The 26,406-nt window shown below is 37.5% G+C and overlaps 1 protein-coding gene across 2 annotated transcripts in view; it reads left to right on the plus strand.

Moving 5' to 3' along the window:
• Positions 1-1,660: 1,660 nt before the first annotated feature.
• LOC149819298 (uncharacterized) overlaps positions 1,661-26,406 on the plus strand; it is a 41,896-nt gene continuing 17,150 nt past the window's right edge. The window contains exons 1-5 of one of the 2 annotated variants that reach the window (XM_089984922.1): positions 1,661-1,801; positions 1,954-7,424; positions 15,745-15,868; positions 15,977-16,065; positions 18,797-19,038. In XM_089984922.1, coding sequence (XP_089841048.1) covers positions 2,634-7,424; positions 15,745-15,868; positions 15,977-16,065; positions 18,797-19,038 — 5,246 coding nt within the window. In that variant the 5' untranslated portion in view covers positions 1,661-1,801; positions 1,954-2,633. The remainder of the gene's footprint in view (positions 1,802-1,953; positions 7,425-15,744; positions 15,869-15,976; positions 16,066-18,796; positions 19,039-26,406) is intronic. The other variant, XM_089984923.1, reaches the window with a different exon arrangement.

Raw genomic sequence — 26,406 nt, forward strand, 5'->3', positions numbered from 1 at the left:
ACAAACTGTTCGATTGTAATAGTTTACAGAACAATTTTTTGTTCTCGTTTTGGATCTCAGAAACAAGAACCATAGAGGGGTTTTCCATTTCTGACTCAAAAGAAGAAAGTTTGAGATATGTGTCTCAACTTTCTAATAACTATAAAAACGTGAATCTTTTATGTAGGATGATTGAGATATAGATACGAGAGCAAAGGTTGTTATGCATATTTATAAGAAAATCTACATATTTAGGATGCAAAATTCATGAGGTTCACATATTCAAAAGGTAAAAATGTCTTAAAAAAGTCATGAACCTACAAAATTAGACATAAAAAAAAATCAAAATTTGTAAGCCATTTTTTAAAACGTGTCAAATTAATCGTATTGTAAGATATACTTATTACTAATTAACAAGCCTATTAGAGCTAAGCAGAGTCAAACACTTGTTTGAGTTCCGCTCGCTGAGCATATTTCATGGTTCAAAACGAGCTCCTTCTCTTGACAACCTTTTCAATAACGAGATTTGTACTTGAGATATTGGTTGAGATAATGCAATTCAATCTAGTTTAGGCAACTCATTGCACTTGATTGGTAGCTACCTAATCAAAATGCACTCAATTGCTAAGTCACCATGTGTTGGGACGTTGCAAGTTGGAATCCCTATCCTATGGTTGTATAACTGGTAGTGTCTGCCTAACCCCAGCTTTCTATGTGAAAAAAAAATCATCGCTATTTTGGTGTCAGTATTTTTCATAAGCTACGAAATTATACAAACAATATAAAACACCATTTTCATTGAAAATAGTATTTTTGTTCAAGAGTTTTTACAATCTTATTTTGTGTTTTTAACGTATTGTTTTACGTACATGTTGAATAAACTTTTGCCAATATTTGCCCAAGAAAGGGAATTATCCCACTCCCACAGCCCCAACCCCTTGTAATAACGGTCGAAAAAAGAGAGAAAAAGTAAAAGAGGTATCACATCACCAAGTCGATTTTTAAATAATAGGGATAAAGAGAATCAACCGTGTCAGTAGCCGTTAACACTCAAAAACTAGAAAAGCCACTAATAAATGAAGCTGCAATATAGGGGCATTAAAGAGAGCCAAAAGATCAGGTGCAATATGATTGCACAAATATTTGTGCGTTAAGCACCTGATCACCCTCCATCTTGAGGACAGGCCTGATAGAGGGTTATGAGGTGCTTCATGCACAAATTTTGTGCCATGTGATCGCACCCGATCCGGACTCAGAAAGAGATGAGAAATTTTGTAACAAAACTTCCTACAAAATTGCAGGACACAAACAAGTGGTGGAATGAACGAGAAACTTTTTTGTAACAAAGCTTCCTACAAATTAGCAAAATGGCCAAGAAGAATTGGGGAGGGAAAAGTGGGATCAGGGGACAACAATGTGAATCAACAACTCCCAGAATCCCAAACCTAACGCCAACTCTCCAAAAGTTAGAGAGAGAGAGAGAGAGAGAGCGAGCTTTTCATAACAAAGTTTCCTACAAATTAAAAAAAAGGGGCAAGAAAGAAATGGGGAGGGAAAGTGGGAGCAGAGGACCACAATGTGAGCTAACAACTCTCGTAATCCCAAACCAAACCCTAAACCCCAAATTGTTATATATATTAGAGAGAGAGAGAGGGGTACAGTTAAAAAAGTAAGGGTGGTGGATAGGGAGGGGATTTTTGTTTATCGCCACTCTGCTCTTCTTGCCCTCTTGAGGACGCCCTCTCTCTCTCTCTCTCATACGGAGGAAGGAGGAAGGGAAACCCTGGCTCTTTCTTCCTGTGTGTGCTGATTCAATTCAGAGGTAAGTAGCTCTCCCAATGGATTCTGTTTTGAATTGGTGGTCATGGAAGGAACAAAAAATTTATGGCTTTAGGGCTTCTGGGTTGTTCTTTTCTCTCTAGGGTTTGGTTGGTTGCGCTCTGAATGTGTTTTTTTTTATATTTTGGGTTGAAGAGAAACGTGGGGTATTGATGTGGGTTTCTTAGGTATCTGATCAGAAAGGGCAGTTGGATTGGGGTTGGTGGTATTTGGAAATTGCGGTTTAGGGATTTAGCTGTTGGTATCTTGATGCATCTGAAATTGGGACGCTTGGTTGGCGTTGTGAATGTAGGGGTTTCTTTGCGTCTGGATCTCTTTTTTTCTGATATAGTTCTGGCAAAAAATGGGATATTAATGGAGGATTCACAGCTTCCCCGTTGAATTTTGGGATTTTGGTGATTTGGAATTAGGTGTTTATGGCTATTGGAAGAGCAAACACTGGCTATAATTTAGGGATTTTGGGTAGACTTGGGTTTGCTTCTTTTTGGAAATTATTGAAGAACTTCTCTCTTGGGTAATATATGCATACATTGGGTGTTTGATCGAAGAAATGGGGGGACTTTTTTTTTTGGCAGAGTTCCTCGGATATCTTTGGATCGTCTTTTTGGGTGGTATTGCGGGTTTCTGGATGACATAATTGGTAGCTCTTCTCATTTATGGCCGGGAATGATGGTATTATTCCTTTTTTCTTTTAGTTGTAAATCATTCTTTTACCTCCGGCATTGGTCTTTCATCATTAATACTGAAAGGATTAAGTGATTTTTTTGGAGGTTTTGTTGTTTTCGTGTTATCTTTTTCCCGGGGAATGATTAAAAATGGTTGCCAAAAGAAAAAGAGATTGGGGTTTTAGCGAGGAGGAGACTGTAAAAGTTTTATTTGGAGAAGAAATTGGAAGTTTGGTAGATGATGGCGGCGATCTTGAAGGGTCCGAGAGTGAATACCGAATATTTTCTGCTGCTTTTCATCAAACTAATGATTTGTATGAGAATGCAACTGGGAAGACAGGAAATGAGAGTGCCATTGTTGGGCTTGATTCAAATGATTGTGTGTCATCCCAGTTAGGTAATGCTGTGGAAGTTGGAGGTAGTAACATGAATGGGATTTTGGTTTCCAGTTACACAAATTTAATTATTAAAGATCAGTCTTGTTCTCAAATGGTGGATGTATGCGATCATCTTACTTCCAGTACAAATTTTGGGCCTTTGAAGGGGAATTTTGGAGTTGGAACTGAGTTATGTCCTAAACCAACCTCCATTATAGAATACTGTTGTTTGCCAGCGGCATTGGAGTCTGAAGGTGCAAAGATCAAGCGGGCAAAATTGTGTTCTGACATTCCTGATTCTGGTATGATTGATGCATCTTCAGAGAGTATTTCTGGGATATTGAGCTCAAAACCCGATGAAAAGGTTCGGAATGATTTCATTCATCCGGTGCCCTCCAAAGTGGTAGATGATGCCACTGAACCAATGGATAATAGAGAGGTGGTTCAACGTATAAAAGGATTTATAACAGAATCTTCAGTTGATGATATTGCATGTCATGATTATCCTAGTATGAAACAAATATCATCAGCGAGTAGTGGATGCAAGCTGGAAAACTCAAATTGCCTGCAATCATGTCATAACATGTTGGGCCCTTCTGAAGCCTTCAACTTGGATACCGAAAGTCTAAAGGGTCTTTTGGATAAGGAAGCCAGGGATGCAAAGATGGTGATCACATCACCTGTTTCAGAGCAAATCTCTGTCCCCAAGATTCATGGGATTAATGCTGTTATTACTTTTAAAGATAGCCAGGTGGTTCGACATAATGCAAATCCAGTGGCTGAAGCGAACAATATAGGATATGAGCAAGAAAACTCGTGTTGCCAGCAATCATGTCATAACATGTTGGTCCCTTCTGAAACCTTCAGCTTGGATACAGAAAATCTAACCGGTGTTTTGGATAAGGAAGCTGGGGATGCAAAGATGGTGATCACATCACCTGTTTCAGAGCAAAGCTCTGTCCCCAAGATTCATGAGATTAATGCAATTATTACTTTTGAAGATAGGCAGGTGGTTTGGCATAATGCAAAACCAGTGGTTGAAGCAAACAGTATAGGATACAACCAAGAAAACTCGGGTTGCCAGCCATCATGTCAGAAGATGATGACCCTTTCTAAAGCCTCCAGCTTGGAGCTGGATATGGCAAGTCCAAATGGTGTTTTGGACAAAGAAGCCGTGGATGCAAATATGCTGATCACATCACCTGTTTCACAAGAATACTCTACCCCTAAGGTTCATAAGGGTAATGCAGTTGCTACTCTTGAAAAGAGACAGGCAGTTCAACATATAACAGGACCACTGGCTGAATCTTCAATTGATGATATTTTGTTTCACAATGATCCTATTAATAAACAAATCTCACTAAATGGTAGTGGACACAAGCAACGATACTCAAATTGCTCGGAATCATGTCAGAAGATGCTGGGCTCTTCTGAAATCTCCAGCTTGGATATGGAAAGTCCAAATGTTGTTTTGGATAAGGAAACCATTGATGTTTTGCAGGAAACCTCTGCCCCCAAGATTCATGAGAGAAGTGCAGTTGCTACTCTTGAAGATAGGCAGGTGGTTCAATATATGGCAGGAAGAGTGGCTGGATCTTCAACAGTTGATATTTTGTCTCATGATGATCCTGCTAAGAAAAAAATATCATTGAATGGCAGAGGATCTGTTGCAGAATACTTGAATTGCCCACAACCATGCCAGAACACGTTGGCCGTTTCTGAGACCTGCAGTTTGGATGCGGCAAGTCCAAATTGTGTTTTGGATAAGGAAGCCAGGGATGCAAAGGTGGTCAGCACATCACCCATTTCACAGGAAGGCCCTGCCCATATTCATAAGAGCAACTCAATTGCTACACCTGAAGTTTACATGCCATATCTAAACATTGATGGGGAAAATGCTAAAAAGAGAACAAGGGAAGCACTGCTGTTAATCTCAGATGAGGTTAAATCATCATGGAAGAAGACATTTATTGCTGAACTTCGTGCGAGGCTCTGGCAACATGTAAAAGATTTTCTTGTTGCTGCTGGATTTGAGGTACAGTTCCGCCACAGAACCAAGACAGGTACTGTTGATTCAGTTTATGTGACACCTGGGTGTAAACGGATCCGTTATGCTTCAGCCGTCAAAGCATGGAAGGCATCTGCTACAATGCTATTTTGTAACAGGAGCAAGCCTAAGATGGAATCAGCTGAAAGAAAGTGGGTGGATGCTACTGATTTTTGGGCCGAGTTAACTGATGCCTTGGCTTTTGTTGAAAGGGAGGTGCAACATATGGGTTGTAAGTTTGCATTAATAGATAAATGGATGCTTCTTGATCCCTTTGTAACTATGCTGTTTATTGAAAGGCTACAATCACTAAAAGACACAGGGGATGCAAACTCTTTGAAGGGAGCATCTGAGAACTTTCATGGCTGCCGGGTGTCGAAGCGTTTGGTCATGAAAAGGATGTCAAAGCTCCCCAGATCATGTAAGGAGCCTGGAGGATTGGGCTTGAGCTTAGCACCTCATTTAGAATCAGAAGGCACACAGAGTAAGTTGACAGAGGTTTTGTATGGTGAAGGAAGTGAAGGCCTGCATAAGACATCATTAGATGCTGAAAACATGCAAGGAAGGGACAAAAACATAGCGAACAATTGTCAGGACATCTCTGGAAAAGGTTCAGTCTCCTGTAAAAATGAGCTAACTGAACAACCACAACTTGACCCTGAATCACATGAACTTGTTAAAACACCTTACCCAGCTGAAGGGCTGATACAATGCAATCAGCACTGGTCTCAATGTCTCAGGAGCATAAGGAACGCCTCCTGTGAAGACGTGTTTGGTAACAGCATGGGGAGAGGATCTTCTGCTTCAAGAAGATGTATGTGCATTCTTGACAAGAATTCTGATCTCCAGGGTGTTGAAATGCTGTCACTGGAAGCATCATCCTCTGTGACACCTGACGTTTCTTCCATAATTATTCCAACTCCCCACGGGCTGGAGACAACTAGTACATCACTAACAAACAAAGCCTCAGATTTCTTGCTTGTTGACTCAAATGATGATGGGTGTCAAATGGGTCTGCAGATGCATGGAAAATCAGTTGGAGAGGGATTAAATCAAGGAGAAAAATCATTTGGACAACTAACAGTAGGAGAGAAGCTGTTGTGTATTCGTTCTCTAGCTGGCCAGCGGTCCCTCAGGATGAAAGAACCTTGTAACGGTAGCCTTGTGTACAAAGGAGAGGTGTCTGCTATTAACCAGGCATCAAATACTGACAAACATGATAATAGAGATCAGAGCCTTCTGTATCTTGGCTGTCGTAAGAGTCCTCGCAGGAAGGATTCTTGTATTGGTACTCATGATTGCATTGCATGCGACAGAGGAGTCTCAGGTTACTGGAAAGATACCAGGCCAACTCTTGGTGATTTGAGATCCAAGGAAACCATATTCTCTACATCTCTTGGAGAGCCCAGCAGTCGTGCATCAAAAATTTCCAAGTCTAAAGTATTGAATGCATTGAACAAGTTGTCCAAAAAGCCTAAGAAGCTATTGGCACTTGAAGCAAACAAGTTGTGCAACTCTGATGCGGAACTCGATGCTTCAGTCGTTCATGAAGCCAAAAGCCAGGAGAACAAAGTTTGTAACCTTGGAAAAAGGGCCCAAAAATCTCCAGCTACAAAAAGATCGAAAGGAACTAAAAAATCTTGCTCCCCGTGTAATTGCCAAGTGTTAAATAAACAAGCAATTGTTGTAGATGATGAAAGGAAGACCCCAGTTAAAGTTCCCATGGATGATATGTACCCAGTTAAGGTTCCCACGGATGATATATCTCTTGATCTTGAAAGAAATGTCAAAACTGTGAAGGTGTATAAATGCACAGTCAGGAATGAAAATGCACTGAAGAAAATAAAGGAGGGGCAGGCTTCAAATAAAAAAGGCTGTCAGATAAATGATGATGATCTCTTGATTGCAGCTATAATAAAAAACAAAGAATTCAGCCTCAATAGTAAGCAGTTTGCACTCAAAGCAAGGAAGTCAACACCAAGAACTGCAAGAAAACTCAAGAGTCAAAGAAGAGGCTGCAAATTGCTTCCACGAAGTCCTAACAAAGGTGGACTGCATTCATTGGATGGGAAACTGTCTACTGTCACATCTACCTTGTACAAAAGGACGGTCCTATCCTGGATGATTGATTGTGGTGCTTTATTGGAGAATGAGGTAGTTTGGTACCAGAACCCCAAAAATGAGGCATCATTTAAAGATGGATGGATTACAAGGGATGGGCTATTATGCAAGTGCTGCAATAAGCTGTTTTCCCTGTCAGATTTTAAGATTCACGCTGGTTCCAAAGTCGGTCGTTCCTCTTTGAATCTTTTTGTGGGTCGTGGTGAACCATTCACCCTCTGTCAGCTACGGGCTTGGTCAGCTGAGTACAAGAAGAGGAAAGGGAGCTTACGTGCAAAGGAAGTTGATGAGGTGGACCTTAATGATGATACGTGCGGAGTTTGTGGGGATGGAGGTGAACTGATATGTTGTGACAACTGCCCATCTACTTTTCATCACACTTGCCTGAAGAATCAGGTTTGCAATTTTCTGCACCTATGTAACATGTTTATAGCATATTTATGTGGTTATATAAGGCCTAAAATATCATAAATATTATTTTTAAAAATCATCTGCCTAGAGTTTCTTCCTCCCTATGATGGCTCGTAGCTGTCCCATTGGTTAGCTAACATAAAGAAAGAAAGAAAGATGGCCCAGTTGGTTTCTGTTGGAGGCCACTCTATTCATGGTACAGGACATGGTCAGGCAAAGGTAAATGCAGTGTTGGGCGTGGTCAACAAGCAACCAGCCATTTCTATCCATTTTCAAACAAGGTCGATAAAGCCATTCAGCCGATATCCTGTTCTCTTTCCCTCAGTAACTCAAACTGATGATATTTTGTCCCTTATGGTGACTTCTCTAGTGACTGCAGTTGCAATTTCCAGCAACCCAACCAACAGTGACATTAATTTCGAGTGGTGTCAATTTGTGTTTTCAACTAGGCCCCTCTTCAATCCCATCAAGGTTTCCACTTATTTCAGCAGAAAAAATTCAGGTTTTTGTTCTATTTTGGGCATGTTTGCTTTGATTACAGGTGGGGATGAACAATCACAGCTAAGAAAGTAGAAGCTGGATTGTTGGTCACAAGGTCAATCTTGTGACCAACTTTCACAAGTTTCAAGGCAAAAACAATTAAAGCTGCCAATCACATCCCAACTTGTACTTTTCTGATGTTTCACTGATCTTGAGAAAATCCAAAAACCACAGGGCGTTGCAAACATGCCCTTTATGTTCGAAATGGAATGGAAGAAAACCATTTCTTTTGGGGGGTTTTCAATGTTTTGAGGAAAGAAATTTCATTCTTTTTCTTTTCTTTTTTTTTTCAGAAAAGACACAGAAACCATTGAATTTCTTTTGGAAAACTCTTTTGCATCAGAACTTGATGGTTTTCTTCGATTTTTGTGAACACGACTTGGGACCTATCATTTTTTTTGGGGTGGGGGTTTGCGTTCTCTATTTTGGTGAAAACCCATAAATTTTTTGTCTTAATTTTGGATATGTGTGTGTGTGTGGATCCTTGTACTTTGTGCTGTATGTGTTGCTGCATCCTCATACCCACATTTTCAAACTTTTCATGCCATACCCATGCTGTACTTTCCACCTGCACCAGTGTCCATGTGGCATAACTCTGTTATGCTATTGAATCATTGTTTAGTCTATCTGAGCATTGAGCAACATTCTGTATTCTGACAGTGCTGGATATCAGTGAAGGATGTGTTGCTCTTTGAGACTAGTTTTTGGCATCACCATCACCAAAAATCATTTGAGTATATAGAATCATGTGTATTATAGATGTGAGATCCAGCCATCGTTTAAAAACCCAGCGGGCTGAACTAGTGATTTTCTGAGTCAACCCTTCTAGGTTAACCCAATTGGTTGATCAAGTCTGCACATATCTTCAGATTTTGAGAATGGGGTATTTGTGGTTGCATAGTTACAAATCTCGTTGATATTTTGAATATTGCGTGAAAATTCAAAATATTACTAAAATGTAAAATAAACATTTTTTTATTTATAACTCGAAGAAACCGCACCCGACACGAAGACCTGGTCGTGCTGGCTCGGCTTGCCATACCTACGGTCATCGTGCCAGCAGCGTAAAACTTTGAGGCTAGGACCCCTGCCCCTGGGGCCTATGTTAAGCGTTGGCTTGAGGAGAGGGGCGACTCCCATGGGAATCGAACCTTTGACTGCCCATCTAGCAGCCAAGGCCCCCACCCCACTACGCCAAACCCCCTTGTTTTTATTGTGATATTTTTCATGACTATATCGTTTAAAAATGTTTAAGATAAATGTTTAAAACACGATATTTTTTAAAAATGACTATATTTTAATGTCTCATGATTTCATCGTGACTATTATGAGATAGGAATGTAGTCCTAAGTCTAGTTTTTTCTATTTCACATTTACATGTTTGACTGTCCATATAAGTCTTTGTATATAGCTGGCATATTTTATTTGTACAAGGGTAATCTTGTCCTTTTTCTAACTTTAGTGAAATAGAAAAGAGAAGGGGCAGGTTGTGCCCTATGAGTTCTTCCTCACATATTTCTTTCTTCCACTCTGTTCTTCTCTGTTTCTCTTCTCCCTCTATCTTTCCCTCTTAATCTCTCATATATTTCCTGTTTGATTTATATTTTTGTTCATCTGCTGCAAACAGGGATTTTTTGATAAATGCACAATAAAATACAGGCTGATAATTTTTCATGAAGGGTGTTTTTTGTCAATAGACAAAATGCCCCCTTAATTTTTTATAGTTCTCAATAAAGAAAGAACCTTGAAAATGAAAGAGCTTTTGAATTAATTCAAAAGTACCTTTCCTTTTCTTTGTTTTCACGGTTCTCAGTAAAGAGAACCATGCTATATGTGAAGGGAAAGGTGGGAATGGGAAGCTTTTTATATATCATTTTGGGGTGCTCTCTCTTCTCCCTCATTGATATGGGACTAAAACTTGTCCCATTACATAACTATAACACACCCTAATAATAGGAAACCTTTCTAATATAGCAAAAACCTTACTTTAAATCATAGTTAGATTGTAATAGAATAGGAAACCTTATATTTGTTCCTAAATGAGAAAATCATGATTTTAATGAATTTGTAAGTAACTAGTTTTTAATAAATTTTAATGTATTTAATAAGTTTTTCGATATGCTTCATATATTTTTTTTAGATCATGAATATGCCGAGATTTTTTTTGATATTTTTCCTAGAAAAACATAAACCTTGAATTTCTCCCAAGATTTTCACTTGCTGAGAAAAACCCGAGAATGAGATTTGTGACTGTGTGGTTGTGCTTTCATATTTTCAGCTTTTCTAGTTTTAATTACACATGGTTAACATCATATATAAGAAATTTAATGATGAAAATAGAATTGAATGTGCATGATCCTGTTCTAACATAATTTCAATAAGATGTAATATTCTTCCTATTTTAATTGCTATTATTGGCTGTTTTAAATATTTTTGGTATTGGTTTTTCATTGAAAATCTTGATTGCTCAATATTACAATTTCACAACAAAGTTTTCTTTATGACAGTTAATTGTTGAATTGGATAGTTTATAAATTATACATCATAATATTAACTGATTCTGATTGTCATGCTTGCTGTACTAGTTTGGTGACCTTAAAATTTCTATTTGTAACAATATATTTATAGTGATTTTATATATGAAATAGGAATTATCAAAACCCAGCCTAGTCACTGGGTTGACACAAGACCTGAGTCGAGAACCAACAAGTTGGGTCATGAGTCATTGGGTTTTCGAACTATGGATCTAGCAAATTTTGTTACTGATCAAATGGGGAGCCTTGTTGAGTCAATAAGGGCTAAAACTGTGTCACATAGTCTGGGATACAGGTATGAACACAACACTGACATGCTTGGTGTGTGTATCTCTCTCTCTCTCTCTCTCTATATATATATATATATGTGTGTGTGTGTGTGTGTGTGTGTGTGTGTGTGTGTGTGTGTGTGATAGTTTAAGACATTAAATAATAAATATAAGTTGAAGTTTTGGAACTATAATGTAATCAATTTTTGAGGATGTTTGGATTTTCCCATGTTCTATTTATGTGCATTGTTCTTGGGGTGCACTCAGTTTCTAGCCCAGGTAAGGTTGGCCTTTTGATGCATGCCTGTTGGTGGATATATGTCTGACTGTTTATTGCTTGGTCTGAAGGTGTTTGCTTAATATGAAGGCAAGTTCTTGGCATAGTTCACATTTAGTTTTTTGGATCAGTGCTGTAGGTTCCATTGCTATTTTTGTACATTAAAGACCTGAAATCAATCTTGGTTCAATGGATGGTATGATAAATGCAAGGCCAGAAAAGGTAGGTAGGATTTTTTTCCATATTTTGTTGGTTTAGAACCGCATTACGAGTTAGAGTACTTAGGACATGGGAAGTCTCTTATTGGGAAATGGATAGATGATCACTGGATAGCCCAGGGGTAAACATTTAGTATGAATGTGAAGGTACACAAACTATTGAGTTAGAAATCATATGTGCAAGTCGTATGGATTCAATCTGACCATGTGTTCAATATGGTTTATTCGCTAAAGATTGTACTTTGCTTGTGTTTTTCTTGTGCATAAATACAATTTTTTGAGTTGTGAAGTTTTGGTGCATTCTAGGCCATTAGTTGTGAAGCCATTAACAAACCCACTTGTATGCTGCTTAACATTGGTATGCACATGTACCCTTGGTACCCATGTTGTCACGGGTATGATTATGGGGTACAGGTTGGGTTGGAGTTGACTCCCACCTAATACTTGAAGCCCCATTGTGTTTTTTTTCTACAATAAATTTTGGCTTGGTCAAAGGGGTGAAGCCATTTTTCTCCTGCCCTTGACTCAACCCCACAAGAACAAACCATCCACAACACCCTCGTCTATTGGTGGTTAGGGCTGGTAAACGAGCTGAACGAGTCGAGTCCATCTTGTTCAAGCTTCGCTCTCGGGCTTGGCTCATTTTCATAACTAAGTGACCCAAGCTCAATCACAAGTCAAGCTCGAGTCAGCTGAACCGAGCCACAAGCTGGCTCGTAAGAAAACATGTATTTTAGCGTTGACAGGAATGAGATTTGAACTGAATATCTCTCTTTTATGTGTCGTATAACCTTACCAACAATACAAAACTACCTTTTGTGATAGATATTGCACTAAAATTCTATATCTTATATTCATATGGGCTTACACGAGCTGAACCAAGCCGAGCACCCTTTGTTCGTGCTTGGCTAGCCAACTACATGATCCGAACACGATGGAGATCATAGCAAGCTGAACCACAAGCGGCTCAGCTTGTTTCCCAGACCTATTGGTGATGAGAGAGAGAGACCTTTACCTCCTCATCCTCCTTGGTTTTCCTATGGCACACACACACACACACACACACACATATATATATATATATATATATATATATATATATATATAGAGAGAGAGAGAGAGAGAGAGAGAGAGAGAGAGAGAGAGAGAGAGAGAGAGAGAGTAACCCTTACGTTGGACAAACCATCGTTGTTGATCCCCGTGATCAAACAGCGACGATTCATCATTTTTTGCGCGCTCCAGAGATTTAGCGCCAGTCTTAACCGCCTCTAAATCTCTGGGTCCTTTTTGCGAAAAAAAAGAATGCGCGGCATTACGCCACTCGTTCGAACGTGTTCGAAGGAAAACCCGTTCGAAGAAATGGGTTTTCCTATATATATATATATAAATATATATATATATATATATATATATATATATATATATATATAGAGAGAGAGAGAGAGAGAGAGAGAGAGAGAGCTCCTGGTCCATCGTTTAGTAAATGAATACCTACACCCCGTGACAAACTATTCAAATTTAAAAAATGGCCTCACTCCCTTTTTACTTTTACTAAAGGATGTAAGTAGAAAAGAAATAAACTGTTTAATTTACAAAAACACCCACAGTTTCATCTATCTTACATAATGTATCCTGATCAGATCTAGAATATATATGGGGTTAAAGAGTGAGAGAGATAGAGAGAGAGCCGTGCCTTTATATCCGTACTTCTAAAAACTCCTGTGCCATACCCTTTGTACTCGCATTGACACCCACACCCTTATGTGACATGGATTACATGTCACAATCACATGATTGGAAACCGTTTTCTATTAAACAAACCTTGTAGATCACCTGTAGTGTCTTATCTTTAAAAAAGTAGAAAAAAATATGAAAAGAAGGTGATTTTTACTCAATATTTTTCTGCCTTCATTTGTAGCAAATATTTTCCCTAGCCTATGTGTCCTCTGGTTATTTTATCTATTCTAGTCTTAGCAGGTTTTCTTTATTGCCATTCTTGTAAATGTTAGCTGGCTGATCCATGATTCTCTGAATGATCTTGTTCCATTTTCGCCTGTCCACTATTCTTTCTCTTTGTCTAGTTTGTGCTCTTATTTGTGCAACACTTCCTCTTTTGTTCACTTAAATCATATTTCCTTATAAAGGAAAGGGCAACTCCTGCATCTGGTACTTCTCCCATTTTTTTTTTCTGTTCTCCTTGTCTGCTTTTTCTTTTTTCATTATACTTAAGCCACATATTTCTTCATTTTAGAGATACTGGCTGTGTTTGAATTTCTTTGACAAGATCTCTTATGGTAAATGACATTCTTGATGTTGATCCATGCCTAGTCAGCTAGTCAATACCTTACATAAGTATGGAGTAAGTGTTGTTTGTGATCCTTCGATGAATTCGGAGGATTCATTGTTACTCTATCCTTGTACTTCTCTACTTGTAATGATCATGTGGACATACATGTAAGGGTGGATATCGGGTCGATCTGGGCCAGCCTGACAAAAGGACCTATTAACCTGTTGGACTTTGAAGCTGCCAAGAGCCTGGTCTCCGATCTGATAATTGTTGGGTCGGGCCAGACCCGACTTCAATTGGTTTTGTTCACCATGCATGGGTTACCAAATATAAGGTTGGTTCTGCAGTAGAGGATCTCATTTTATAGGCCTTGGAAGGGCCTTGTCTCTCTTCTCACTCATTGATACAGGATTAATCAACATGCAGTCATCTTTCGGAATGCAATGTGTAAAAAGTAAAAAAGCTGGTGTCCCTTTTTAAAACAGAAAAAGAGATAGTGTGCATTTAAGAGAGAGAGAGAGAGAGAGAGAGAGAGAGAGAGAGAGAGAGAGAGAGAGAGAGAGAGAGAGAGCACATTAATAGAAATACATTTACAAGGGGAAACAATTCATGCATGAAGAGCAACATAATTTCATATTGAAGAGGGGAAGAGAGTGGAAAGTCTCTCATTGCCTATAAAAAAGAGAGGGTTCCACCTTTTAATCCATAGAGAGCACTATCATGGGCCGGGCTTTGAATTTTCACGGAGCTTGACCCATTATCTGACGACTCAATAAGTAAAGATGGTATATTTTATGTTTATATATAACGTAAATAAATATCGAGTATAAGGGCTTGACTCGGGCTGACCAAGGTTGTAAAAAATGTGTCATAACCCGTATCGGCTGGGCCCAAAATAAATCAGTATCGTATCTTAAAAAATCATATGTTTTAAATAAAAAATCCAAAAAAATCAGAAAAAATTCTAAAAAAAATTATAACATAAGAAACAATCATGAGTGCATAAGATAAATATATAATATCGCATATCAAAACAATTATGTGCTATAAATTGCATGCATAAGATGTAGAACATTTGTTAATCAAGATAATATGCTATAAGTGGCATACATATCTTACAAGAAAAACACAAACTATGAAATAATATGCATATTAAACAATGAAGCTAAGCTAATAAGTCATAAGATCCATAACAATGTGTGTTTACATAAACAAAAACAAGATCATAAACTGCTTTTCAATACCTAAAAAATTTACATAGTTTTTTTCAAAAGTCAAACAACAATGAACTAGATAACGTCAATCATGATTATCATCATCATTTTTTTCAAAAGTCAAACAACAATGAACTAGATAATGTCAATCATGATTATCATCATCATCTTCAACTTCCCTTTTTTGGAAGAAATCTCCCCAAGTCACCCTGAAGCTCATTAGGAATGAGTATGAACTGGTCTCAAGGGGCCTTGCATGTTAAAAAAAAAATCAAGATAAGTGCAACTTAAAATGCATTTTTAGCATATGATACAGGCCTTGCATCAGGGTGTATTTTAAGATATTGGGCTTATTGTAAGATACACTTGATACGCACCTGTATTGAGATATGTGTGTATCATATCAGGGCACCCCATAGATGTGATACGTATCGTACGATGCACTACAACACTAGGGCTGACCATGATGCTGGAGCCTGATCCGATAGCTTATCCGGTTGAGCTTGGCTCGACTTTTATCGGGCCTGGTCACCAAATGGCCACTGAAGTCCAAGTCATCCAGGCCAGTTACCCGAAAGCCTGACAAGTACTCGGCCCGATGTCCACCCCTACATACAGGTCATGCATTAGAATTTTCTGAATCCAAATGACTGTGATAGCAGTTTACAACATGTTGACTTTTAGGCTGAATAGTTTTATCTATCAGCGCTAACATTCCTCCTACTTCTGACATAATTATAATATTAGTATTATTTGGCTGTCATGTATAGGAACTTTTTTTCTTTTTATTTTTGATAAACCATTTTTGTTTGGGTTTTTGTTATTCATATCCTTATCTGATGTGTCACATAATTGATAAAATTGTAAACCTTTCTTCTGATAATAATAGCTGCAAGTGTTTGGTTAATGGCTTATGATCTATGAAGCAGGTTCCTGATCCTTGTACTTTTGTGGTAATGCATTCAGGTGCTTCCTGATGACAATTGGTATTGCCCATATTGCACTTGTGAGATTTGTGATGAAGCAACCCTTCAGAAAGAGGCTTTAGGTTCTTCAATACTATTGCAGTGTGCACAGTGCGAGCGCAAATGTACTTCCTTGCTAACTGAAAATGTGTTGACTTTTTTTATAATCTTTGAATGCATAAACCTTAAGCTGTGGACCATTATTGATATAATATATGCTATTTGATAAATAGATCATAAGCCTTGCCTGACTGATAAAGTTAGATGTGAAGGAGATGAGTCAACCGGAGAGATGTGGTTTTGTGGAGAAAGCTGTCAGGAGGTACTCGTTCTTCAAAAGTCCCTTTTGTGTTCTTTAATTAATTTCTTTGGATGGTAGCAAGATCGGCAAATCCTGTATTGGGGTTATTATTTGGTTTTGAAATGTCAAACCAACTTCACAATCATCATGTTTGTGGATGTGTTGCCAAAGATTCATCATTTATCTGTTGCTCTGTGTTGGTTTTATGTGTAAGAGCACTTACAAACTTGTCAAAAAGGCCGTAATTTTCCTGCAATCTTCTGTTCTGACATCCATGCTGGAATCCATGAAAAGATCTCTGACCATGCTCATGGCATAGTTGCCTTGCTCTACATTTACACCTGCTTCTGACAAATATGTTTCAGGTGTGGAGTGGTTCTGCTAAGAGCAAAATTTTGAATTGTAAGAATGATATAACTAACCAGTAAAGCTGATTATTGTACAAGTTTTTAATGTTTTTATTTTTATTTTTTGTGATCTTAATTATAATGGAAGAGACAGTTAGAGGAAAACATGTATTATCAGTTGGGGATATTATATTTACAGCATATACCAGATGAGGTGATATAAGAGTGGAACGTCCCTTGATAAGAAAATTGTCCCTTAAATTTTTAATCCATACTGAAATGCTGTTTGACACACTAAATGCATTAAAAGAACAAACCATGTTACTCTGCCTGTAGGTTTGAGGATATAGATGATTCATATTTGTGTAGGATACGTACCAGGTGAGGTGATATAAAAGTGGAACGTCCCTTGATAAGAAAATTGTTCCTTAAATTTTTAATCCATACTGAAATGTTGTTTGACACACTAATTTAGCATTAAAAGAACAAACCAAGTTACTCTGCCTGTAGGTTTGAGGATATAGATGATTCAGATTTGTGTAGGATATGTACATTGTGATCTCAAATATACTTGAACGGCCTGATTGGCTTCCTTGTCAAATTCAGATGTGGATGGATATAATCTGGATCCAGTTAGCTATTTGCAGTTTATAGTGTTCAGTTTCACGTGCATTGGGTTTCAGATGGTAATTTTGGGTTGAGTTCCTTTCTGGATTAAGATGTGGAAAACCAAAATGAGATCTGGCCTGTTTGGCTACTCAGGATGTGAATGGGCTTTGCTGAATCTGGGTAAAACAACACTCAGTTAGTTGGATTTTTGGAACATATGCAATCTATCGTCATCTCTATGTGGTACTAAAACATGCTCCTCTTAGTGTCACATCAAGGGTGCTAACACTATGTTTAGGGTTTAATATTTGACTGGAGTCTGGACCATACCCGTTTACTCAGGTTTTTGGTACATGGTAACAGGAATCCATTTTAAAACATTTGTTTTTCAATAAACCATCTGAAAAAAGAAATTATATTTTGCTGGGAATTCTGGCAACAAACACAAGCTTTGTTGTTTCTTGGATGCTGGCAAAAAAGTTCTTTTTTGGAGAAATGCTTGGAATACGAAAAATTCCATTCTGAAAAATGCTTTCAAAACCCTATTGTGGATCAAATTTTCCAGATCTTGGGTTTGACTGATGTTTTCTCATGGTTTTGAATGATGTGCTTCCCATTCCCTAGTTCGTGTTTCAAGAAAAAAACTGATATTTTAGGAGTCTGGTGGAATATTTTGTGTCTAAACCTTAGGACATAGGTCCTGAGGCAGATCACGAAAAATTGTTTGCGAACATTGTAGTAATTCAATCATGCTGTTGTTATCTAAACAATGCAAATGGATGAGGCAACAAAATATCCATAAATGCAAGATGTGGGAGCTGGTAATCTCTGAATAGTAAACCATGAAAGGAAAGAAGAAAGGCTGCTTTACTCTTGCAATTAAACCGAATTACAAAGACAACTGCAAGGGCAGCAAGAGAAAGGATCAAATAATTCTTTCTCTGGCTGGGCTCTGGTAACAGAAATCATTATATCAAATTGGGGTCTGTTCCACAAGACTATCAAAGGAAAATATATTATTGTGAAAATACTGATTGTTCCTCTCAAGCCACCAAGCGGATTTGATCCACAACACCAAGCTTTCAACCATTTCTTAACACTTTTATTTTTTGAGGGCCTCCTAACAAATAGCTCTTAGTAGTCCAATGGCTTCACCATTCATCAAGGCCTAGATCTATAAAGAGCAAGCTTAATGACAAATAGCTGGCAAGAGATGTTTGAGTGTTTCCATCTCCCTCAAACCAAATGACGCATGTACTAGCTAGCAGCACCAACCTTTTTTTTGGAGGCTGTGAAAAGTCAGTGTTTTCCTCCTATCTAGAAGCCACATGAAGGCTTCAGAGAAAGAGTTGGTTCCCCAACACCAAATCGGGTTGTGTGGTGTCATCCACTTAAGGGGCAATAAGGGCTCTGTAACATGAAATTAACTGAGAGTTCTTGTTCAGGCCCGTCTTCCAAAGCACCTCCAAATAGCTTTGTGCAGTGTGTTGGCTGTTTGATTAGTCCTTTCGCATGCTGCCAACTTTTCAAATCTATTTTTTTTCGATAAACCTGGTGAAAACATGTAAGCTATCATTAATGCTTTGTGAATGGCTGAATGCACATGCCACGCTACATGCACACATCCATTTTCACACCCATAAACCATATCCATCCATGGATACATGGATATGTACATATACATGTATGTTTGTATTTCTGCGTGGGGGCATGCATGTACATGGATCACATAAATGTAGGTTTGTGTGCGTGCATGTGTTTTTGTGCAACCATCTAATCTGCCATGTCACTTTCAGGTTTATTCAGGACTACGTTCTCATATTGGAGTCAGGCACCATATTGGCGAAGGTTTTTCTTGGACGCTTCTGAGATGCATCCAAAGTGATCAAAAAGGGCATTTGGCACAAAAGTTTGCATTAATGGCAGAGTGCAACACTAAACTATCTGTTGCCCTTACTATTATGGAAGAGTGCTTTGTACCCATGATAGACCCAAGGACTGGCATTGATATGATTCCTCATGCGTTATACAATTGGGGGTAAGCTCCATTGCCCGATTATGTTTCATCAGTGTCTGAAAATGCCAGCCCTCTCTCCCCAACCAAATTCGCACATAGAAAGCTATAAACCTTGGTCACTCAAATTGTTCTTCATTTTTTAAAATTGAGTAATGGCTGAGGGTGGCACATGGAAGTGTATTTAATATCAATTTGGTTTCTCTCTTGGAGTATGTGTTTCTTTATGTGATATCCATAATGTTTATGTTTTTTCTTCAAACATGTTTGTAATTCATGTCATTTAAGTGTTTTTGAAAGATTTCTTGGTCTCTTTTCCTCGAACATTTAGTTTATTTTAGTTGGAGTATCTAACTGACATGTATTCAAGTTACTGGGTTATCCTTGTCTGATGTTATGAGATATTTACTTTTAGTTTCTGGTTAGCTTATGCACATGCTGGATGACAATAAAACCAAAATTTAGGTCATAGACAAAAACTTCTGCTTAATAATGTTTGATAAATTTGGACCAGTGTTTTTTTTCTTAGTATGAGAGAATAATCTCCATAAGTTTGCAGATGTGTTCTTGTATTCTAAGGGTGAGGGTGTATACATGTCATAACAGAATGCGTGCTCTGCAGTCTACGATGGCTATGGGGACGAAAGGTTTGCAATATGGGTGCAGGTTGTGGTGAAAGAGACTCCTGATTCTGGCAGTGCATGTGGGAGCTACATCTTGACAAAAAACGGACTGGTCCATGATTAAGGCATTCAGGAAAGTATAGTTCTTTTCAATTGGGAATATGGTCACCTGGGTAGAGAGTAGGGGTTTTAGCATTCCCCATACCGAGATGCTTTTGATGGCTGACTCAGTGAAGCTGGTTTTCTTTGAGATGATGACTGTCATTATGTGTCTACTAGTTTAATTTGGTACCTTCAAATGTCTAGTGGATTTGGGATTATGACTTTTTTAAGTGATTAGAGGCTAAGACATGAATATTCTGTTGCAATTTGAAGGTAACAGTTATTTATATATTCAGCATTTTGTGGAATGTGTTGTGGGGGGTTGTGTGCTCATGTGAAGGAGTTACATGGTATCAAGGTTTAAAGTGTCTTCTTGTCCAAGTTAATAAACTGAAGCCAATGATAATCTTTGCAGATATCAAAATGTCAAGCCAAGGGAAGTAGCGAGGTGCAAACACAGCATATTATCAAGGGCATGATATAGGTCTTGATGGCAAGAATGGGAATTCCTGGGTGCCTGATGTGTCAGAGGGAGTCAACCTTGTGTAACAGGGACCAAGGACATTTAATCATTCTGTCCCTTTTGGATTTACAATCATGACAAATGTGTCAGAGAAGGCTATTCCCAACATGACATTGGATTCAAATGCCATGTTTTCCACTTGAAAAAGGAAAAAAATGGTAAAATTATGTTTAAGCCTAACAAAAGTGCATAAGATCACCAGGCTTTAGTGTGCTAGTCTCCTCTATTAGAAGTTGGTTTTAGTATTGTGAACAACAGCCATCTGTGAGGCCAGAAAGCTTTTCTGATTCACGAGGGAAGAACATATGGATATGGAGTCAATGTTGTTTTGGCTAGGAAACACTAGTTTTGCTTTATATGATGTTGATTATGTGTTGCCACTGCCTTCTATCTTTTATTTGGTTACACTCAGAGTTGCCAGTCGAGGAAGCAGGAGCGGAAAGCGATTCGGGAAGCGAAAGTGGGAATCAAGACACTTCTAAAATTTTAGAGAGTGAAAAGTGACTTAGAAGTGAACCAAGAATCATCTCGGAAGCGAGAATGGAAGCGACTGACAATGACCTAGGAAGCAAACCAGGATTTGAAGGGGAAACAAAGAAAGAAGCGACCTAGGATTCGAGTGGGAAGCGAAAGGGAAGTGAATAAAAATCGAAAGGGAAGCGAAAATGTAATTATATTTTTTTCTAATTTACCAAATATAAGATTTATATTATCATTGACAAAATAAAACATGAGTAGATAATATTAAAGTTGATCTATTAATCTCAAAACTGAATCATATATGCAAGTGCAACCATTTAACAAATGCATCTTGTTGCAAACATTTAATAAATAATACATCAAGAAAAAAACATAATTCATATTTCTGTTACAAGTGCAACCATTTAACAAATTCATCATGTTGCAAGCATTTAATAAATTATACATCAAGAAAAAAACATAATTCATATTCCTGTTACAAGTGCAACCATTTAACAAATTCATCATGTTGCAAGCATTTAATAAATAATACATCAAGAAAAATTCATAATTCATATTCCTGTTGCCACTATTTAACAAGTGCATCCTGATGCAAGCATTTAATAAATAATACATCAAAAAACTAATAAATTTGATTAAGAAGCATACCTTTTTAAAGAAATCAATCAAATGACTTGTTATTTGTGGTTGTAATATGTAAGATAGAAAAATCAATAAACTAAAAGATTATATGGAGATATGGTTAATTTTTTAAATGCACAAAACAAATTATGCATTTAAGGCTTTAAACACTAAAAAACATAATTTAATTTCAAGCATTTCAAGGTTTAAAGTATAAACTTTAAAATTAACATAATTCACTATTTCACTTAAACATTCAAACTTCAAATTTCAAACTTTAAATCACCAAAATTAAACCAACAAAATATTACACCTCCATGACAAAAGAGTCACCACCAAACAGTCAAAGCAACATAAGAATTTCTAAAGTCCAACACTCCAACTACATAATCAAAATAAATAATCAAAGATTCAAGAGTTCATTTCATAGTCAATAATCATCAATCTGTAATTTGAAGAGTATACACGACTTAATCAAGGCTTTATTGACTAAATAATCTGTCTTAAGGCATTAATGGCATGTTTGCTTGGCCCCACCATTTTGAGTCCATTTTCGAATGAGAAATAGAATCATATGAATCAGAATCACATGGGGGCAGATGAGAGAATGATTTGCATGGAAAATGAGAATCGGACTTACATTTGCAAAGGAAATGAAAAATGGACTCTCATGCCCCATTTTCTCATGTTTACTTAGACATGAGAAAATGGAGCAATATGAAAATCAATCTCATTTGTGTGAGAGGATGATTCTCATGGGGACTAAACAAGCATGCCCTAAAAAGCAACCCAGCCAACTAAATCATCATCAGCTATGATGCCTAGGTACTTCAATCACAACCACATAACAGGATATATTATTTTTATTGATACATAGTGTGGATGTGGATCTGATAGGGTGCTTTGGGCATGCAGGAGCACCAATGTTACAAAGACATTTTCTAGACAAGTAATTAGATACCAATTTCAGTTCATCCACATTGTTTTCTCAAGAAAAAAGTGTCTAAGAGTTATGTTGATGCATAAAAAATAAAGCTTGGGTAAGCATTAGGGAAGCAAGTAGAAAGTGGCAATGGAAGAAAGCATAGAGTGATACAAAAACATTAGCTGAAGCTTTTTTTACTTGAATACATTTTTCAGACATTTGATCAAAAGTACCAATCACATATGCAAGTGTTATAGGGAAATCACAATTTGTGAAAAGAAAGTAATGTTCCTCTAACAAGGAAAGCACACTTTCAGTGTCAGACAAGTTTGAGTCGAATATTGAAGAAAGCAATCGAGTGAGAGTTCGAGACTTTATTACAACAAATGCAAGAGAGCAAGAGAAGAATGACAGAGAGAGTGAGACTTCGAGAGACAGAGAGAGCGAGAGTGAAAGAAACAGAGTGAGCAAGAGAGACAAAGAGAGAGTGAGAGACTGAGAGGAGAGCGAGAGTGAGAGACAGAGAGAGCGAGAAAGTGAGAGACATGTAATAAAATGGTGGTCTTCAACAAATGCACAAATAACTCACAAACAAGTGTCTATTGGAGACACTACAAGCATGACCCTTGAAAGGGTATAAAGGGAAGAACACTTGAAAAATAAATAATACTTTATTCATGAACAAAATGCTTAAGAAGCATAGTTCTTTACATTGAAGGGGTTCACCCCTATATATACAAAAAAATGGGAGAGAGAGGAGAGCTCATTTTGAGCTCTCCAAAAAGAGACGTTGGATTCCAACGTATCTTAATATAGCTGTTGGACTACAGTCCAACAACATTTATTATTATAGCTGTTGGACTATAGTCCAACAACATTTATTATAGCTGTTGGACTACAGTCCAACAGCTACTTGCACAGTCAAGTTCCAACAGGAACTTGACTGGATCAAAATATCTAGTTTCTATTGAACTAGATGCTAAAAAAGAAAATAAAAAAATAGAAAAATAAAATAATAAAAGAAAATATAATAATATTAAAATATATATATATATATATATATATATATATATATATATATATATATTGCAGTTTACATTTTAACACTCCCCTTCAAACTTACGGTACAATGAGCGAAAGTTTGTCTAAGAGGAAGTGAAATCTGGGAGCAGCGAGAGGCTTGGTGAAGAAGTCTGCTAATTGATATTCTGATGTAACATATGGCAGATCAATGGTTCCATGTAAGTATTCCTCTCTGACATAGTGACAGTCCATCTCAATGTGTTTAGTGCGCTCATGGAATGTCCGGTTGCTTGCAATGTAGATCGCACTTTTGTTGTCACAACACATCTTTGAAGCTTGCGTTGCTTTAGCTCCCATATCCACTAGCAATCGTCTGAGCCAAACAACCTCCATAGTGGTGGTTGCCATGGCTCTGTATTCAGCTTCGGTGGAGGAAAGAGAGACTTTCTGCTGCTTCTTGCACCTCCACGAAATTAAGGTTTCACCTAGGAACACAGAAAAACCAGTAGTTGAGTGTCTATTATTGGGATTACCTCCCCAGTCAGCATCAGTATATGCAATTAAATTTAATGAAGATGAAGCAGACAAGAAGAGTCCTCATGAAAGAGAGGATTTTAAGTATCTAATAATACGCAAAATCGCTCCCATGTGCACGGAGGTGGGAGCATGCTGAAACTGACTGACTGTATGAACCGCATGAGTTATATCTGGTCTAGTAATGGAAAGATAAGAAAGAGCTCCAACAAGTTGTCTATAAGGAGTAGGATCATCAATAAGTTCTCCATCATCAATTTTCATTTTAACATTGACAACTTCTGGAGTGTCTACTTTCTTATCATCTGTAATTCCAGACCTGGAAACGATATCAAGAGCAAATTTAGATTGAGATATCAAATACCCCCGAGGGGAATAAGCAACTTCAATGCCTAAAAAATATCTTAATAAACCTAAGTCAGTCATTTCAAAGTGAGTTTTAAGAAGAGATTTGATATTTGCAACTCCCTGTTTGTCGCCTCCGGTGATGATCATATCGTCCACATAGAGAAGAAGAATAATGATGCCTGCATCAGATTTCTTAACAAACAAAGCAGTGTCAGTTAAACAAGGTTGAAAACCAATATCAAGCATAACATGACTAAATCGGTCATACCAGGCTTTTGGAGCCTGTTTAAGACCATAAAGAGCTTTTTCTAGACGAAGAGCTTTACCCTTAGGGATACTAATACCAGGTGGGGCTTCCATGTATACTTCTTCAACGAGATTCCCATTCAGGAAAGCATTTTTGACATCTAATTGAAAGATAGGCCATGTTCTAATGGAGGCCAAGGCTATTAAAGTTCTAACAGTGGTCATACGGGCCACAGGAGCAAATTTTTCTTCATAATCGATGCCATACTCTTGGGCATATCCTTTTGCTACTAAACGGGCCTTATATCTTTCCAGGGTCCCATCACTTTTGGTTTTGACTTTGTATACCCACCTACAACCTATAGGTTTCTTACCCGGAGGAATATCTTGTATCGTCCAAGTATTGGCCTTTTCTAGTGCATCCAATTCTATTTTCATGGCTTCTATCTATTCTATATGATTTTTTGCTTGAGAATAGGATGATGGTTCAACATATGATTGTATTAATGTAATGGCGGCCCTATACGTGGGTGAAAAAGATTCATAAGACACAAATTTTTCTGGAGGTTTAGAGATTCTAGACGTTCTTCTAGGTGAGACTTCAGAGTATTTTTGTAATGCACATGGAAGATTTTGCTCTCTACGTCTTGAATATTGTAGACTTAACATCCCTATGGATTTGCTCTTCATTATCATCATTTTCAACAACAATAGGACTTTGATCATTGTCAAGGTCACATCCAACATCACATTCATTGGATTTTGAAGTTGGATCAATTAAAAACGAGTATTCAGTGACATCCTTGGATTTTTCAAATTCAAAGAAGCTTTCTTTTTCCAAAAAAGATACATTTCTTGACACATATAATTTGTCATTTTGAAAATCGAAACACCTGTAGCCTTTTTTATTATCAGCATATCCTAAAAAGGCACATGGGATTGCACGAGGAGAGAGTTTATCATTTCTGTTGGTGAAAACAAAACATTTGCATCCAAAGACTCTTAATCTAGAATAATCTGGAGTTAAATTAACAAGCTTTTCTATTGGAGTTGTATTCTTTAATGAGGAAGATGGCATCCTATTAATGAGGTAGGTGGCAGTTAGGACCGCTTCAGCCCAAAAACTTTTTGGAACTTGATTTGCAATTAGCAATGTCCTAGTAGTTTCCATAATGTGCCGATGTTTGCGTTCGGCTAGGCCATTCTGTTGTGGAGTGTGTGGACATGATCTTTGATGTGTAATACCATGTAAATTGAGATAGTCTTTGAATTCGTTGGACATAAATTCTCCCCCTGAATCAGTGCGAAAAACAGAAATATCATTTTGAAACTTATTTTTAACCATTTTATGAAATATTTGGAAGTTAGCAAAGACATCAGATTTATGTTTAAGAAAATAAATCCAAGTATGTCTAGAAAAGTCATCAACAAAAATGACATAATATGTATAACCACCTTTGGAAATAACTGGTGCGGGGCCCCAAACATCCGAATGTATTAACTCAAGTGGTCGTGAGGAAACAAAAGTTCTACTAAGAAATGGTAACCTTTTCATTTTGCCAAGAATGCAGTCTTTACAAGAAAAATTTTCAGAATTACAAAATTTTTCCAAACTTGGAAAATATTGAATTTTAGACATATGAGGATGGCCAAGCCTTTTGTGCCATAAATCCAATTCTAATTTCTGAATATTATAACAAAATGCATTCTTGGGTAATTCCAAAAAGTTCATGTAATAAAGTCCTCCTTCTCTATGGCCTTCCCCAATCAGCTTCCCTGACTGGCGATCCTGTACCCAACAACCATGAGAAGAGAAGGAGATATTACATCCATAATCAGATATTTGCGAGACAGATAAGAGATTCAAATTAAGTTTAGGGATATATCTAACTTCTGGGATAAAAAATCTTTTGGATTTTTGAAGATTTTCAAAACATCCTATTCCTTTTACTTCGAGAGATGTGCCA

Source organism: Nuphar pumila, chromosome 13 (assembly GCF_984573655.1).
Source record: "Nuphar pumila chromosome 13, dmNupPumi1.hap1.1, whole genome shotgun sequence".
NCBI lineage: Eukaryota > Viridiplantae > Streptophyta > Magnoliopsida > Nymphaeales > Nymphaeaceae > Nuphar > Nuphar pumila.